At 33.0% G+C, this 12,423-nt stretch overlaps 1 protein-coding gene across 3 annotated transcripts; it reads right to left on the reverse strand.

Moving 5' to 3' along the window:
- Positions 1-3,995: 3,995 nt before the first annotated feature.
- LOC106413978 (DUF724 domain-containing protein 5-like) lies at positions 3,996-9,295 on the reverse strand. Of its 3 annotated transcripts, none has more exons than XM_013854697.3 (6): positions 8,786-9,295; positions 8,263-8,673; positions 8,096-8,180; positions 7,322-8,006; positions 4,628-7,190; positions 3,996-4,417 (listed from the first exon to the last, which is right to left on the reverse strand). In XM_013854697.3, exons 1-5 carry the CDS (start codon positions 8,939-8,941, stop codon positions 7,187-7,189), a joined length of 1,341 nt encoding a protein of 446 aa, XP_013710151.2. In that variant the 5' UTR covers positions 8,942-9,295; the 3' UTR covers positions 3,996-4,417; positions 4,628-7,186. The 3 variants fall into 3 exon arrangements, with proteins under 3 accessions (XP_013710151.2, XP_013710150.2, XP_048621518.1); XM_013854696.3 differs by having other exon boundaries at positions 7,299-8,006; positions 8,786-9,293; XM_048765561.1 differs by having other exon boundaries at positions 3,996-4,446; positions 7,299-8,006; positions 8,786-9,293.
- Between the last annotated feature and the right edge of the window lie 3,128 nt (positions 9,296-12,423).

The following is a 12,423-nucleotide window of genomic DNA, read 5'->3' on the forward strand; positions in this document are numbered from 1 at the left end:
CTGGATGGTCTGCCGGATGAGAACGCATGTCCGTCTTCGATTTTTTCACAACCCAAGCTAAGTATGGCTCGACCGTGGGTCTTAGAATGTCGAGTTGGTCGGGGAAGACGAGCTCCGGTACGGTCAGTTCGGTCATCTGGTCGTGGTTCCAGTCGAAGCTCCAATCGGGACGCACGCGCGACGGCTCGGTCAGTCTGATCGGTACGGTCGGATGAACGAACCTCGGTGAAATTTTTCAGAACGTCTTGATCTTCATGCTGGTTGGCTCCAATGGACTGATCCACGAACCAGGGCACATCATTCCCTTCCTCTTCAAAAAAATTTGTCCTCAAATCTGAAACATTAAAAGGAAAATGATTATAAGCAAAAGAACCATAATCAGCACAATGCTCACCTTGAGTTTGGTTCGTTTTTGAATGGAAGATGATTCTTCTTGGTTGGCTTGATGGTCACGAATTTATTCTTCATCTAGCCCTCCATTGGCTCATATGTGAAGTCATCGAAAATTGGCAATGGGAATTCCTTTTCTGGCTCTGTTTCAACGTTCTCATTCTCCAAAGTCACCAACGGTCTTTGCTTTTGACACTTGTTAGCATAATGACCGATCCTATGGCATTTGAAGCACCTGGTAGAATGAGCTTTGCTTGTGGGTTTCACAGTTTTGCTTTTATCAGAAGACAACATATTAGTTTTCAAATCAGAATTTGAAAGAGAAAAAAAATTACTTTGTTGTTATGGTGCAGGAGAAGTGTTGGTGCTTCCCTTCTTTTTGAGTTGCCGGATAGCATGAATTGCCTTATGCAACATCTTCTCCAAGCTGACATAAGTCTGAAGCTCATTCTAATCAAACACATCACGGTTGCTTCTCTTGGCTTTGGTGAAGGGACGATCACCACTTCTGACCCACTTCTCATCATCATCGAAACTGTTTTGTTTCTTCCTTTGGTTTTTTTGTTTCTGCACAAAATCAAACTCATTAGAAGCAAACTGTTTCTTATTTCCAAAAATCATTTGTTCTTTTTCTAACACGGTTTTAAAAGGAAAGTAAACGTCTTGTTGTGGTTTGTGATACTTTGATGGATCCTAGCCTTGAAACTCTTCAGCCATCTCCCAAAACCATCATTCCTCTTTTCTTCAGTTCTGGCCGATGGAGTTTGTACAACCGGTTTTGATTGTGGCTTTTGGACTGCCTTCTACGACTGCTCGGTTTAACTCCATTTGATATAGAACCAAGGTAAGATCGTGTGGCCTCTTTGTTGACAGGTTTCTTCCATTTGTCTCTCTCAGGTCGTGACTTCGTGGCTTCCTTCTCTTGGTCACGCTCATATTCTGCTATCATCTCGGCTGTGCGTTTGTTGTACCTCCATTCTCGCAACTTTTCTTCTTGTGTTTTGCGCGCTGCCTCCTCTTCATGGTTGATCAGTAGCCCAAACACATGTGATCTATTAGAAGATGAAGAGATAATAATGGTTGGCTTCTCTTCATGGTTTATCTTCAGTAGTCCAAAAGACACAGATGATCTCTTAGAAGATGAAGAGTTACGAATGGCTGGTTGTGAAGAACTCTAAACCTCAAAGTGGCTCTGATACCACATGATACGCCCTTAATTAGAAGGATCACTCTAAGGTTGGTAGAATGGATAAGTCTTGCACCGAATGAGCTAGAAAGCACAAACGATCAAGGAACTTGGATCGAATGGAGACACAAGAGGTGCGGAAAGTCTCTTGATACTACCGAACTTCTAAGCCCGAAGATATGACTCACTCCGATGACTTAGAAGCTACGATGTCCGATTAAGAACAAAGGATTCAACAAGAATATAAAGAAAGGTTTTTGATTAAAAATGTTGAATGATTAAAACAATACAATAGCAAGCCTTTATATAATAGGTTGTGGAAGAAATAAATATTCTAGTCAATCCTAGAACTACAAAGCTCTTAAAACCATGAAGACTTTACTAGGAATATTGACTTGACCAAAGACCAAAACTGTTGACTGAATATTTAAAGTTTTGGTCGCAGAACTCTTCGGTTGGTTGTGTCCTTTTGCACGGTTGAAGATCTTGGAATTGCCGTCAGATTGATATATTATACGACCAGGGCTTTTATTTTCTTGGTGTACCTTTCTTGGACAAATCCAAACACTGATTTCTTATCGAGCATAAGACCTCCACATTTTGCATCAGGCCCACTAGCTTCTCTCGATCTAGAATTTCATGGATCAAACCGATAAGGCCTATAAAATGCCCATTAAGCCATGCTATGATTAGTTGCTTAACTGGTTCGTACCTTAAAATCTTCGTTGAGACATAGCTGGTGATTTGGGTCGCATCAGAACTCATATATGATTCTTTGTAAGCAAGACTTTTTATAAATAAAAAGCGAAACTAATGCTGCACAAATGTCATATTGAAATCTAAGTTCTAGAGTATATATTCATAGAACAATATAAAAAAAGCACAAGCTTCTTTGGTCTCATTTTGAAAAGCTAACATCGATTGCTCTTTATAAGTGGGGCTTCTGGTAGGCCCGAGACTTTTATCCAAGATCCGGATTCGATCCGAGATTCTATCCGGATCCGATCCGAAAATCCGGATATCCGGAGGCGCCGTATCCGGATCCAGATAGTAAAATGCTGGATCCACCAAAGCTGGATCCAGATCCGGATATCTTGATTTTTTAGTCCGAATATCCGGATCCGTAAGCTTTATTAATAATTATTTCAAAAATAGTAATATATATATATAAAAACTAATTTTGTTTGATATATTTTCATTTTTATAATAGTATATGTAAATTTTGTAATTTTATACATAGAAATAATTCAAAACATTATATATTTTTTGTTTTAAATTATTGTTAATATTTTATATATAATAATATTATTTATTTATTTATTTTAAGAATCCAAATCTGGATCCGGATATCCACCGGATATTACAATTTTTAGAAGGATATCCGACACCCGGATATCCGAGAACTCCAGATCCGGATAAGGATAGTAAAATTATGGATCCGCCGGATAAGGATCCGGATACCTTAAAATTGCCCGGATACCCGATCTGTCCCAGGCTAGTTTCTGGAACTAACGTCCCGATTCCTGGCATATGATAAAAAGTTTAATAGAATTGATTTTGCTATCTATGTTACTAAAATGCACGTATTTTTTTTGTCACACATCCGTTCTAAACTTCAAAGTTAAGCGCATTTGAGCTAAAATAGTATAAAAATGGATCAACTATAGCGAACTGATTCGTGATATCGCGTAAGTGAAGCCAATATACATGGAAAGTTCATGTGATGATTGCACGTGAGAAATCATATATCATTGTGGATCATAAAATCCACACCATGTATTATTTGGTAGTGATGTTAGTGATGTTCGTAAGAGATTAGGAAATAAAATAATGTGGCAATGATATCTTCATAACACAACAATGTAATCAGATTCTGATCGACAAAAGTGGACTTTATTGATAAGGATTGAATTAATACAGTGATAACAAAAAGACCGGGTTACAGCAACTAAGAACTAGGAACAAAATATCGAGAATGAGAGAGTGAGAGATCGAAGTCGAGGGTAATGTGTGTAAGCTCTAAGGTTTTGAATGTGCGCTTCTCTTCTCTTCTCTCCTTTTATAATCGCTCTCTTTTCCTTGTTTATTAGCGAGATCTTCTCACGATGTTAACGGCTCTGAAAGCTTTGATCCTATATTTTAGGAGAATATTCTTCTTAAATCGATTTCATTCCTTCATGCAAGCTGTCGACCTCCCTTCCTGCGACACTGCGACCACTTATCGGTCAAACGTGAGTGAACTCCGTGTTAATAATATTGGGCCGGATCTTTGTCTGAGTGGTTTATATTGTTGTTATTTGCTCCTATATTAAACAACACACAAAGATGAATTGGCTGACCACCAAATCAACAAACCGGTTCACACCAATGAACTAACTAAAGAACTTTCTCTCACTCAGATAAAAGAAGAAAACAAAAATAAACTCAAACTTAGACTTCTTTTATTCATAGAATGAGACTTCATATTTATAGTGTTTGTAGTCAAAGACTAATAAAGAAAATACACGGAAAATAATGCATAGAAAATACAAATTTGACCATATCTGAATTAGTGAGTCAAAGACTCAGTCTTCCATGCAGATTGGTCAAAGATGACCCTTCAGACAATGTCCAGGTTCATCTGAACCAGATGGATACACGGGATAAAGATAAGGACGCTTGCGGGACTGTCTGGATGGTCTGCCGGATGAGAATGCATGTCCGTCTTCGATTTTTTCACAACCCAAGCTAAGTATGGCTTGACCGTGGGTCTTAGAATGTCGAGTTGGTCGGGGAAGACGAGCTCCGGTACGACCGTGGATCTTAGAATGTTGATTTGCGTAAATGTTTAATTATGAAATCCTAATCCAACACAAATGTAATGTTATTGCCTACACAACCGTATAGACTTCTAAATCAGATTAACTGACTTCAGCTTTGGTCAATCACAACAAAAGAAACAAATTTCAGAAACTGAGAGACTCAATGGCAAATCCAATCAGACATTGGAAAGTCGGACAAAGCATCTATTGAATCAAAAGCAAAAGCCCTAAAACAAAGAAACTTGCATACCTTTGGACGGCCTGGCGACTCTCGAGAGAGAGAAGAAGAAGAGAGTTCGACAGGAGAATATGAATTAGAGATCGAGGCTATTACATACAGCCTCAGAAGACCTGAGAGTCACGATCGCAAAACAGAGAGATCAAGGCGGCTGGAGAAGTTTATGAACCGGACAGTGTTGTCAAAACTGGACTCGACCGGTTATTCCGCATATCCGATCCCCCGTTTACAGTCTAAAACGCAATCTTCGATTCGTTCATTGACCCATCAATAAAATAACCGTTCAGTTCATACAACCAAACACCAGTGACACGTGATACGAACCCGGTTTCCTTTTCTTCTCTAATGGATTTTCTGAAAATTGTATTGCGTTAATATTTTCATATTATATTGTTGTTTATCTATTAAAATAAAAATTATGACTTATTTCATGTTTGTTTTTTAATTTAGACCTTGATTTAAAATTTTTATTTATTATTATATTAAAACTAATAATATATAGAATCTTTGAACTACTTTTTTTTATGAAATGTGAAATTTATTGATCTTGGTAAAGAATAGACATTTACAACATTATAGAAGCCTAAAAAATCTTTGAACTACTTTAATTATAATATCTTTCGATATCTTTTCATTTTAAATATAAATATATTTATTTAAGTTTTTTTAACAAATCGGTTTACGAAGATTTCAACAAGATCTTAATTTTCAAAAATTATAGTTAAATATTTCCACTAACTTCGAAATTATTTTTGAAATATTATTAAACATTAATATATTCAGTTAACGTTTATAAATAAAAATTATATCCTATTTTTAGAATCTTATTATATTGAGATTATTATTAAAAGAAAATTATTATATTGAGACTACTAATATATCGAATCTTTGAACTACTTTAATCATAATATCTTTTGATATCTTTTCATTTTAAATATAAATATTTTTTTTAATTTTTTTTAACAAATCTTTTTAGGAAGATTTTAACAAGATCTTAATTTTCAAAAATTATAGTTAAATATTTCCACTAACGTAGAAATTATTTTTGAAATATTATTAAACATTAATATATTCATTTATCCTTTATAAAATTAAAAATTAAAATTCTATCCTATTTTATCTATTTTATAATTATAATGTTAAAATACAATTATCATATTTAACTAAATATGATAAAAGTATATAAAATTGATAAATTTTATTTTCATTAATCTAAACTATCTATGTTAAAAATATAAAACGTGTCTAAAAATTAACATATCTTAGACTTATATATATAATAATATTTTATCTAAAATGAATAAGCATAAAAGATATTGGTAAAAGAAAATCCAGTTTTGAAGGGGAGGATCAGAATTTAGCATAAATAAAATATAAAATAATTTTCAAATAAGTTTTCTCATGAATATATTAATTTGTTTAATAACTAAATACAACTAGAATAAGATAAATATATAATAAGAAGTAACAAATACATGTGACGGTTTTAAAAAATTTATTAATTATAATGTGTAAATTATAAAATTATTATATTTGAAATAGTTATATAAATATCTAAGTATATGATTAACGTTAAAGTATATACCATTAATGATCTAAAACAAATATTTATGTATATAAAAATGAAAACAAACATCTCAAGATTTAGTTCTTTATTAATTCTGATTTATAATTTCTCATAAAGTTCATTGTTATTCAAGATTTACGTGTTATTATGTTTTGAAACTTCCAAAGTCATCATGTGTTATATGTATATCTCTAAGTTTTTGAAGTATTATTTTTCTAAACAAAATTCATAAATTAACAAAGCTTTTGAAGTGTGTCCGTAAAACATAAAGATTTTGGACAGAAAGTTTCGTAAACTCAGAGATCATTCATATACCTCGAACGAAGAATAAGATGACGGATGGTCTAGCACGCAGTGTCAGAAAACAACCGTCTTTTGTCGTTCATATGGATGTAGAGTTACCATCTTGATTTACAAAATCAATCTGAATCTGTAAGACCATCTCCAATAGTTTACTCTATTTTTCATTCTAAAATAGAGTAACTCTGTAATAGAGTTTGTGTTTGCTCAAATGATACTCTATTTTAAGGTAGAAAATAGAGTGATCAACAAAATAAAAATAAGTTACCATTGTAACATTTTTACTCTAATAGAGTTTGAGTTTGCTCAAATGATACTTTATTTTAATAGTTCGCTCTATTATAGAGTGAGAAATAAAATACCATTGTAACATTTTTACTCTAAACACTATTTTAGAACGAAAAATAGAGTGAAGTTAGACGTGCTACAAAAAAAAACAAAAGTTTCCGTAACTCTTTAAAAATTTAACAAATTTGTTGTTCTTAAAATCAACCAAAACTTCCAATAACCTCTGTGCAACTACAATACTTGTGTTTAGAAACTTGGGATTAAGATTTTCCAAGTTAAGACTTAGCACAATGAAAAAGCAAAATACAATTTCAATAACATTGTCAAGACATTACTAATCTTTACCACATCAGGTGAACATACAAAAAAAAGTCTTTACCACATCAGCTTCAATGACACATATATTTCACTCTTCTTCACCTGAAATCAACAAAACATAAATTAAGATCAACCATAAATCCACAAGGGACAACGATCTCAGACAAATCTTTTGTGTCAAGAAAGAGAGAGAGATTTCATCATATATACCTTTTGTTTTTGTTTTAACTTACCAAGGAGCAGACAAAATTGTCTCAAAATCAAACTCCACATCTTCAAGCTTTACACCAAGATCTCTCGCACATGACTCCACCTTCCATATTTTTCTGCAGGCTTGATCCTTCTGTTCTTCCGCCGCTTCCTTCTGCTCTTTCAGAGCCGCTTCTTGCCTTTGAAGCTCGAGAATCTTGCGTTTAACCTCAACCATCTTGCGCTCCGTCTCACCAAACTCTAGTTCAGCCTTGCGCCTTATGCTAGATTCATCCATCCTCTCTTTGTCAAGACCTCTACGTCCCTCCAATATTTTCAGTTGTCTACCCTTGAGAGCCAACAGCTTGTTGATCCGTGATAAAGGCCTTGTAACATCAAATCCATGCTCCTCTAGCTTGGTAAACGAGTCTTTGAGGCTATCTAGTTGGCTTATGGTCACGTCGGACTCCATATCTTTCAGTTTCTCAAATAATCCAGAAAAGGTAGCCATCATTCCTAACGCAGACCCTTCACGGAAATCTTCACTAGTCGACTCAATCAACGGGCTAAAATGAGGACTTTGTGGCAGTTTCTTGAAGACTTCCATTGTTTCATAAATCTTCCACAACGGTGACTTATTTGCAAAGGGCAGAACCCTCATTGTGTCCGTTGCTTGAGTGTCCTCCACATTAGAAGCAAAGTTCTTCACCAAAGTAGTAGGGGTTCGCACTAGACAGATCCAAAACAATGAAAAAAAGAAAGACATTATTCTTTAGCATATCTACAAGTATATGAAGCTTTAAGACATACATACATACCAGTATCATTGAGGTCTGACTTGTGTTGTACATGTCCTCGTTTCCTCTTACGACTATAATACTTGCCAAAGAATTTGGATTTTGTCTGAAAAAATGGAAAGAACATTACAGACAGTTCAATGACAAATATTTTTGCATTAGATAAACCAAAACAAGCAAATCTCTACCTTTGGTCTTTTGTGCCAGATCCCATCTTCCCACTCCATTGGAGGCCTAATATCAGAGCAACTGACTTGCACAGAGGCCACCTTTGTTTTCCCGAAACTAACCATGTACCGTCCCTTGAAGACAATCCCTCTCACAACACCTTCAGACCATACAGAACCAACAACCACCTCAACACGATCCAACAACTCATACTCTCCAACAGAAAAAAGAGGCCGTCTTGGCCTGACTTCTGGCGAATCAATGACACTGATTTTCGATCTCTCGCTGAATCTGCAGGACGTATCATCACAGTACTTGACAATGAATTTCTCCTCATTCTCCACCTCTTTAATTATCATTGCCGGACGCCAAGCAAAAGACCACCTCAACTCAACCATGGTCCCAGAACTAAACACGGACTTGCCCAATTCCTTCAAAGACATATAAACACATATAACAAAGAGGATAAGTCCAAAGTTCAAAACTTTGACATGCAACACAAAAACCCACAACGTTTATATAATAAATCAGAGCATCGTATACCTTGCTTTCGCTCGAACTGATTGATGTCTGGTGGTGAATCGAAAGAAACAAGATATGTACCATCCTCCTCTTTCCTTTTAACAACCAGACCACTCCACCAACCACCTTTGTAATAAGCGTCGACCACCAAGCCTTCCTCAAACTCAGCTCCGTCATCCTTAGGTGGGACAGGTCGGATTAAGCTATGATCCACGATTTCGGTCAGGTGAGACGAACGGTCTTCTTTGAGCAGCGTCGTGTAACGGACTCGGAGCAACTTGTGTTGTTGTGATTTGGTTGGGCTGTCTCCAAGAATGGCTCTGTACCAAGCGCCTTTCACGCCATTCTTGTCGTAAGACACTTCTACTTCACAGTCTTTTGTAATGGGTTGCATTTGCTCCGACTTACTCTGGAGAACAGAAAAGATTCGCCTTTTCTCCTCCCTAGAAACTCTGAAACCTTAGAGACCACTTTAGAGTGAGATTTAATATGTCATTAAAATCAGATAAACAATTTTTTTCTCCGTTTGATTAATGAACACTAGGTGGTTGAGCGAGATTTCGCCTGTAAAAATTATATATTATATTCATAATTTTATTATTTTAAATAGTTCGAAAATCAAAAATCTTGGTATTGTATAATCTTAAAAGATTATTGAGATATAGGGATAATTCAATAAAATTTAACATAAATTTCTAAAAGTCTTTTTATAACATAATTTGTGATTAATAAAAAACCTAAAAATTAATAAACAAAAGGTTATTTTATAATACTTTCTACACTTCATGTTATAAAAACAGATGAAACTAACAGTTATAGTAATACATAAGACCCATGGTTTTCGACAAACAAATAAAAAATTAAGTATGTAAAAATATAAAATAAGCAAGAATACAACAAACAAGTTTTATTATTCTTCACTCATGTTTTATATATGTATCATATCTTTTTTCCTATTACGAAAAATAAACATGTCAATTTTATTATAATCAAAACTATATCAATAGAGTCTTAACTCTAGTCTTGTATTAATATATTGTTTCTGTTTTTTTATTTATATTATAATAAACTTTTCATTGACTAATATTATTTTAAACTATTTAACATATAATTTTATTATAATCAAAACTATAATAATTATATAATAGATTATATTAGCTCTAGTCACGTATTAATATAATGTTCCAATTTTCAACTTTATATTACAATAAATATTTTCATATATATATATATATATTAAAAAACTTACCATATATTTTTTGTTTTTAAATATACAAATACTTGAATCATATTATGACAATGATAACTAAACTATACTATCAACATTTGTCACTGAAAAATGACTGAATTTTTTTAAAATTGTATATTTGACTATTTTGCATTCATTGGACACATATTTAGAATATATATATATAGTGAGTATAAAAAATATTATTAGGTTTAGGTTAATTAGTTTTTTTGAAATTTATGATTTATTGTATCCACTATTAATAGAAATACATTTAAAATTCCTTATATAATTATTTCTATCATATCATATGTATTTATATGTATATTCTAATTTTTTTTATAATGTAATATATGATATTTAATTGTTTCTATAAAAACATTATGTTAATTCTTATATATTTAAAATATTTAATTGTTTATATGGTAATATAGATTAGATTAGGTAGTTCTAGAATTAGTTTCCTTTCTAAAATTTTAATTAAATAAATAAAAATTCAAATACTAAGAATCAGTCAAATTAAGAAAATTAATTCTAAACTTTACCTGTGAATGACACTTAAGCAAAAGTCATTTAAGTGATTTCTCAATTAATACATTGTAGGATTTTTCTACAGAGGTTTATACTTTAGGTCACTCGACTCACTTATACACATACTATTTATATTCTACTAGTGGTATTCCAGGGCTCCGCGTCAGGTTCGTATATTTTGTTTTGAGTTTGTATGTTTTATTCTCTAATGAATTCAAAATTGTTTTTTATCCATTTGATAGTTGTTACTGACAATAGTGTATGTAGTTTTCACCACTCGATTCAATAAAAGTTGAATAAGGGCCTGAGTGGTTTTCCCCGCTACTACCCGCAAATACAACTTTTGCGGTTGGTAGCGGTTAAAAACGTTTCGAAACAATCATACAAACCGCTACAAATCACTACAAATCGCTTCAAACCGCTTAGAACCGCTTCGAATCTCTTAAAATCAAAAGTTGGTTCCAACTAGCGTTTGCGGTTGCAAGTGGATAAATAAATATAAAATTATTTTCAAAATTATTTTAAAATTTTAAAATTAAAATTTTAAAATGGAAATAATATAAATAAAAATGTATACATATTTTATATATTTGTTTAAATTCACAAACAATATCATAATTTGTTTTACAATAACTTTAAACTAACAATTCATTACAATTTTTTTAAATTAATATACACATATATAAAATGAAATAAAATATTCTTTTTAAAGTTTTAATACAAATCTTCAAAACAATTTTTATTAAATCTATAACTTTGAACTAATTTAAAAAGTTTAATAAATAAACATAATATTTTTATTAATCATATTGTATTGACAATTATTATATTTTATTATAATTGTATATTTTTATATTTTTATAATGTTATAATATGTTAATATTGATAATTTATTATTAAACTGCTGCAATATCTTATAATCAACCAGTCGCAAATATCTCGCAAACACAACAATTTTGAAACGTTGTGTCAGTCATACAAAACGCTTGAAGCCGCACCACACACATCCGTAAACTCCCGCACCCACAACCGCAACTGCTGTGTTTGAACCAGTCGAGCCCTAAATAGCTGATAGTTGCACCAAAATTAATATAGTTAAACTTAAAACATAAAGCAAAGTTGATGTTCCAAAAGGAAAAAGAAATGTAAATGCATGTTGATGTAACCCGGATCAGCAGCAAAAACAAATCATATATGACGGTTTGGCTTATGGGTATGTGTGTGGAGGATTTAGGCTGATTATTATGGTTTTGGTTTGTGTTTTGATCAGGAAAAAATGCCCATGAGGTTATACATCAAAGTCAACCCAATTTTATGAAGTTAAAAGCCCAAGAAAGTTCAAAAATAAGTGGCTTATTTGCTGTCAAAGAAAAGTAACGAAAATCAGATATTGGACTACATGGGAAGCTTCTCTCTCTTGCATGCAAAGAAGCATTTAAAGCCTTTTATGTTTCCTAAGTATTTCTACACTTCCCCATGCTGTTCGTGGAAGTGTTTTTTATTTTCCCTAGTATTATTTCTACATTTCCCTATGCTGGTCATGCATAGCTTGTTGTTTTCTATTTAAACTCTTGTATGTTTCATTTCAAATCATTTAACCCTTTTAATAAAATCTACTTTTAAATTTGTTGAATCCTTTGTTCTTTGGAACATCGTAAGCTAGGAGAGTGATCTCCGTAAGCACTGTCTTGTTCACTAGTGGGGTTGCCCTCACAGACTAAGACAAACCAAGCAAGTATTTGGCCTTCCGCAGCCTTATACTGAAGAACCTTCGATCCACTATCCTTTGATTCTTCTTTTGGGTCGAAGCTTATCCATTTCACCAACCTTTGAGTGCATTCCTTGGGAGATTTTCATCATTTGGTATTAGAGCACACTTGAGGGTTCAGTGTTCACTTCT

This window comes from Brassica napus, chromosome C8 (assembly GCF_020379485.1).
Source record: "Brassica napus cultivar Da-Ae chromosome C8, Da-Ae, whole genome shotgun sequence".
NCBI classification, from domain to species: Eukaryota; Viridiplantae; Streptophyta; class Magnoliopsida; order Brassicales; family Brassicaceae; genus Brassica; species Brassica napus.

Coding starts and splice junctions, on each gene's coding strand:
- LOC106413978 (XM_013854697.3), bottom strand. CDS start 8,941: ATGACGGAGCTGAGTTTGAGGAAGGCTTGGTGGTCGACGCTTATTACA. Junction 8,674..8,785: donor TCAGTTCGAGCGAAAGCAAG/GTATACGATGCT, acceptor ATGTCTTTGAAG/GAATTGGGCAAGTCCGTGTT. Junction 8,007..8,095: donor GTCAGACCTCAATGATACTG/GTATGTATGTAT, acceptor GGATCTGTCTAG/TGCGAACCCCTACTACTTTG.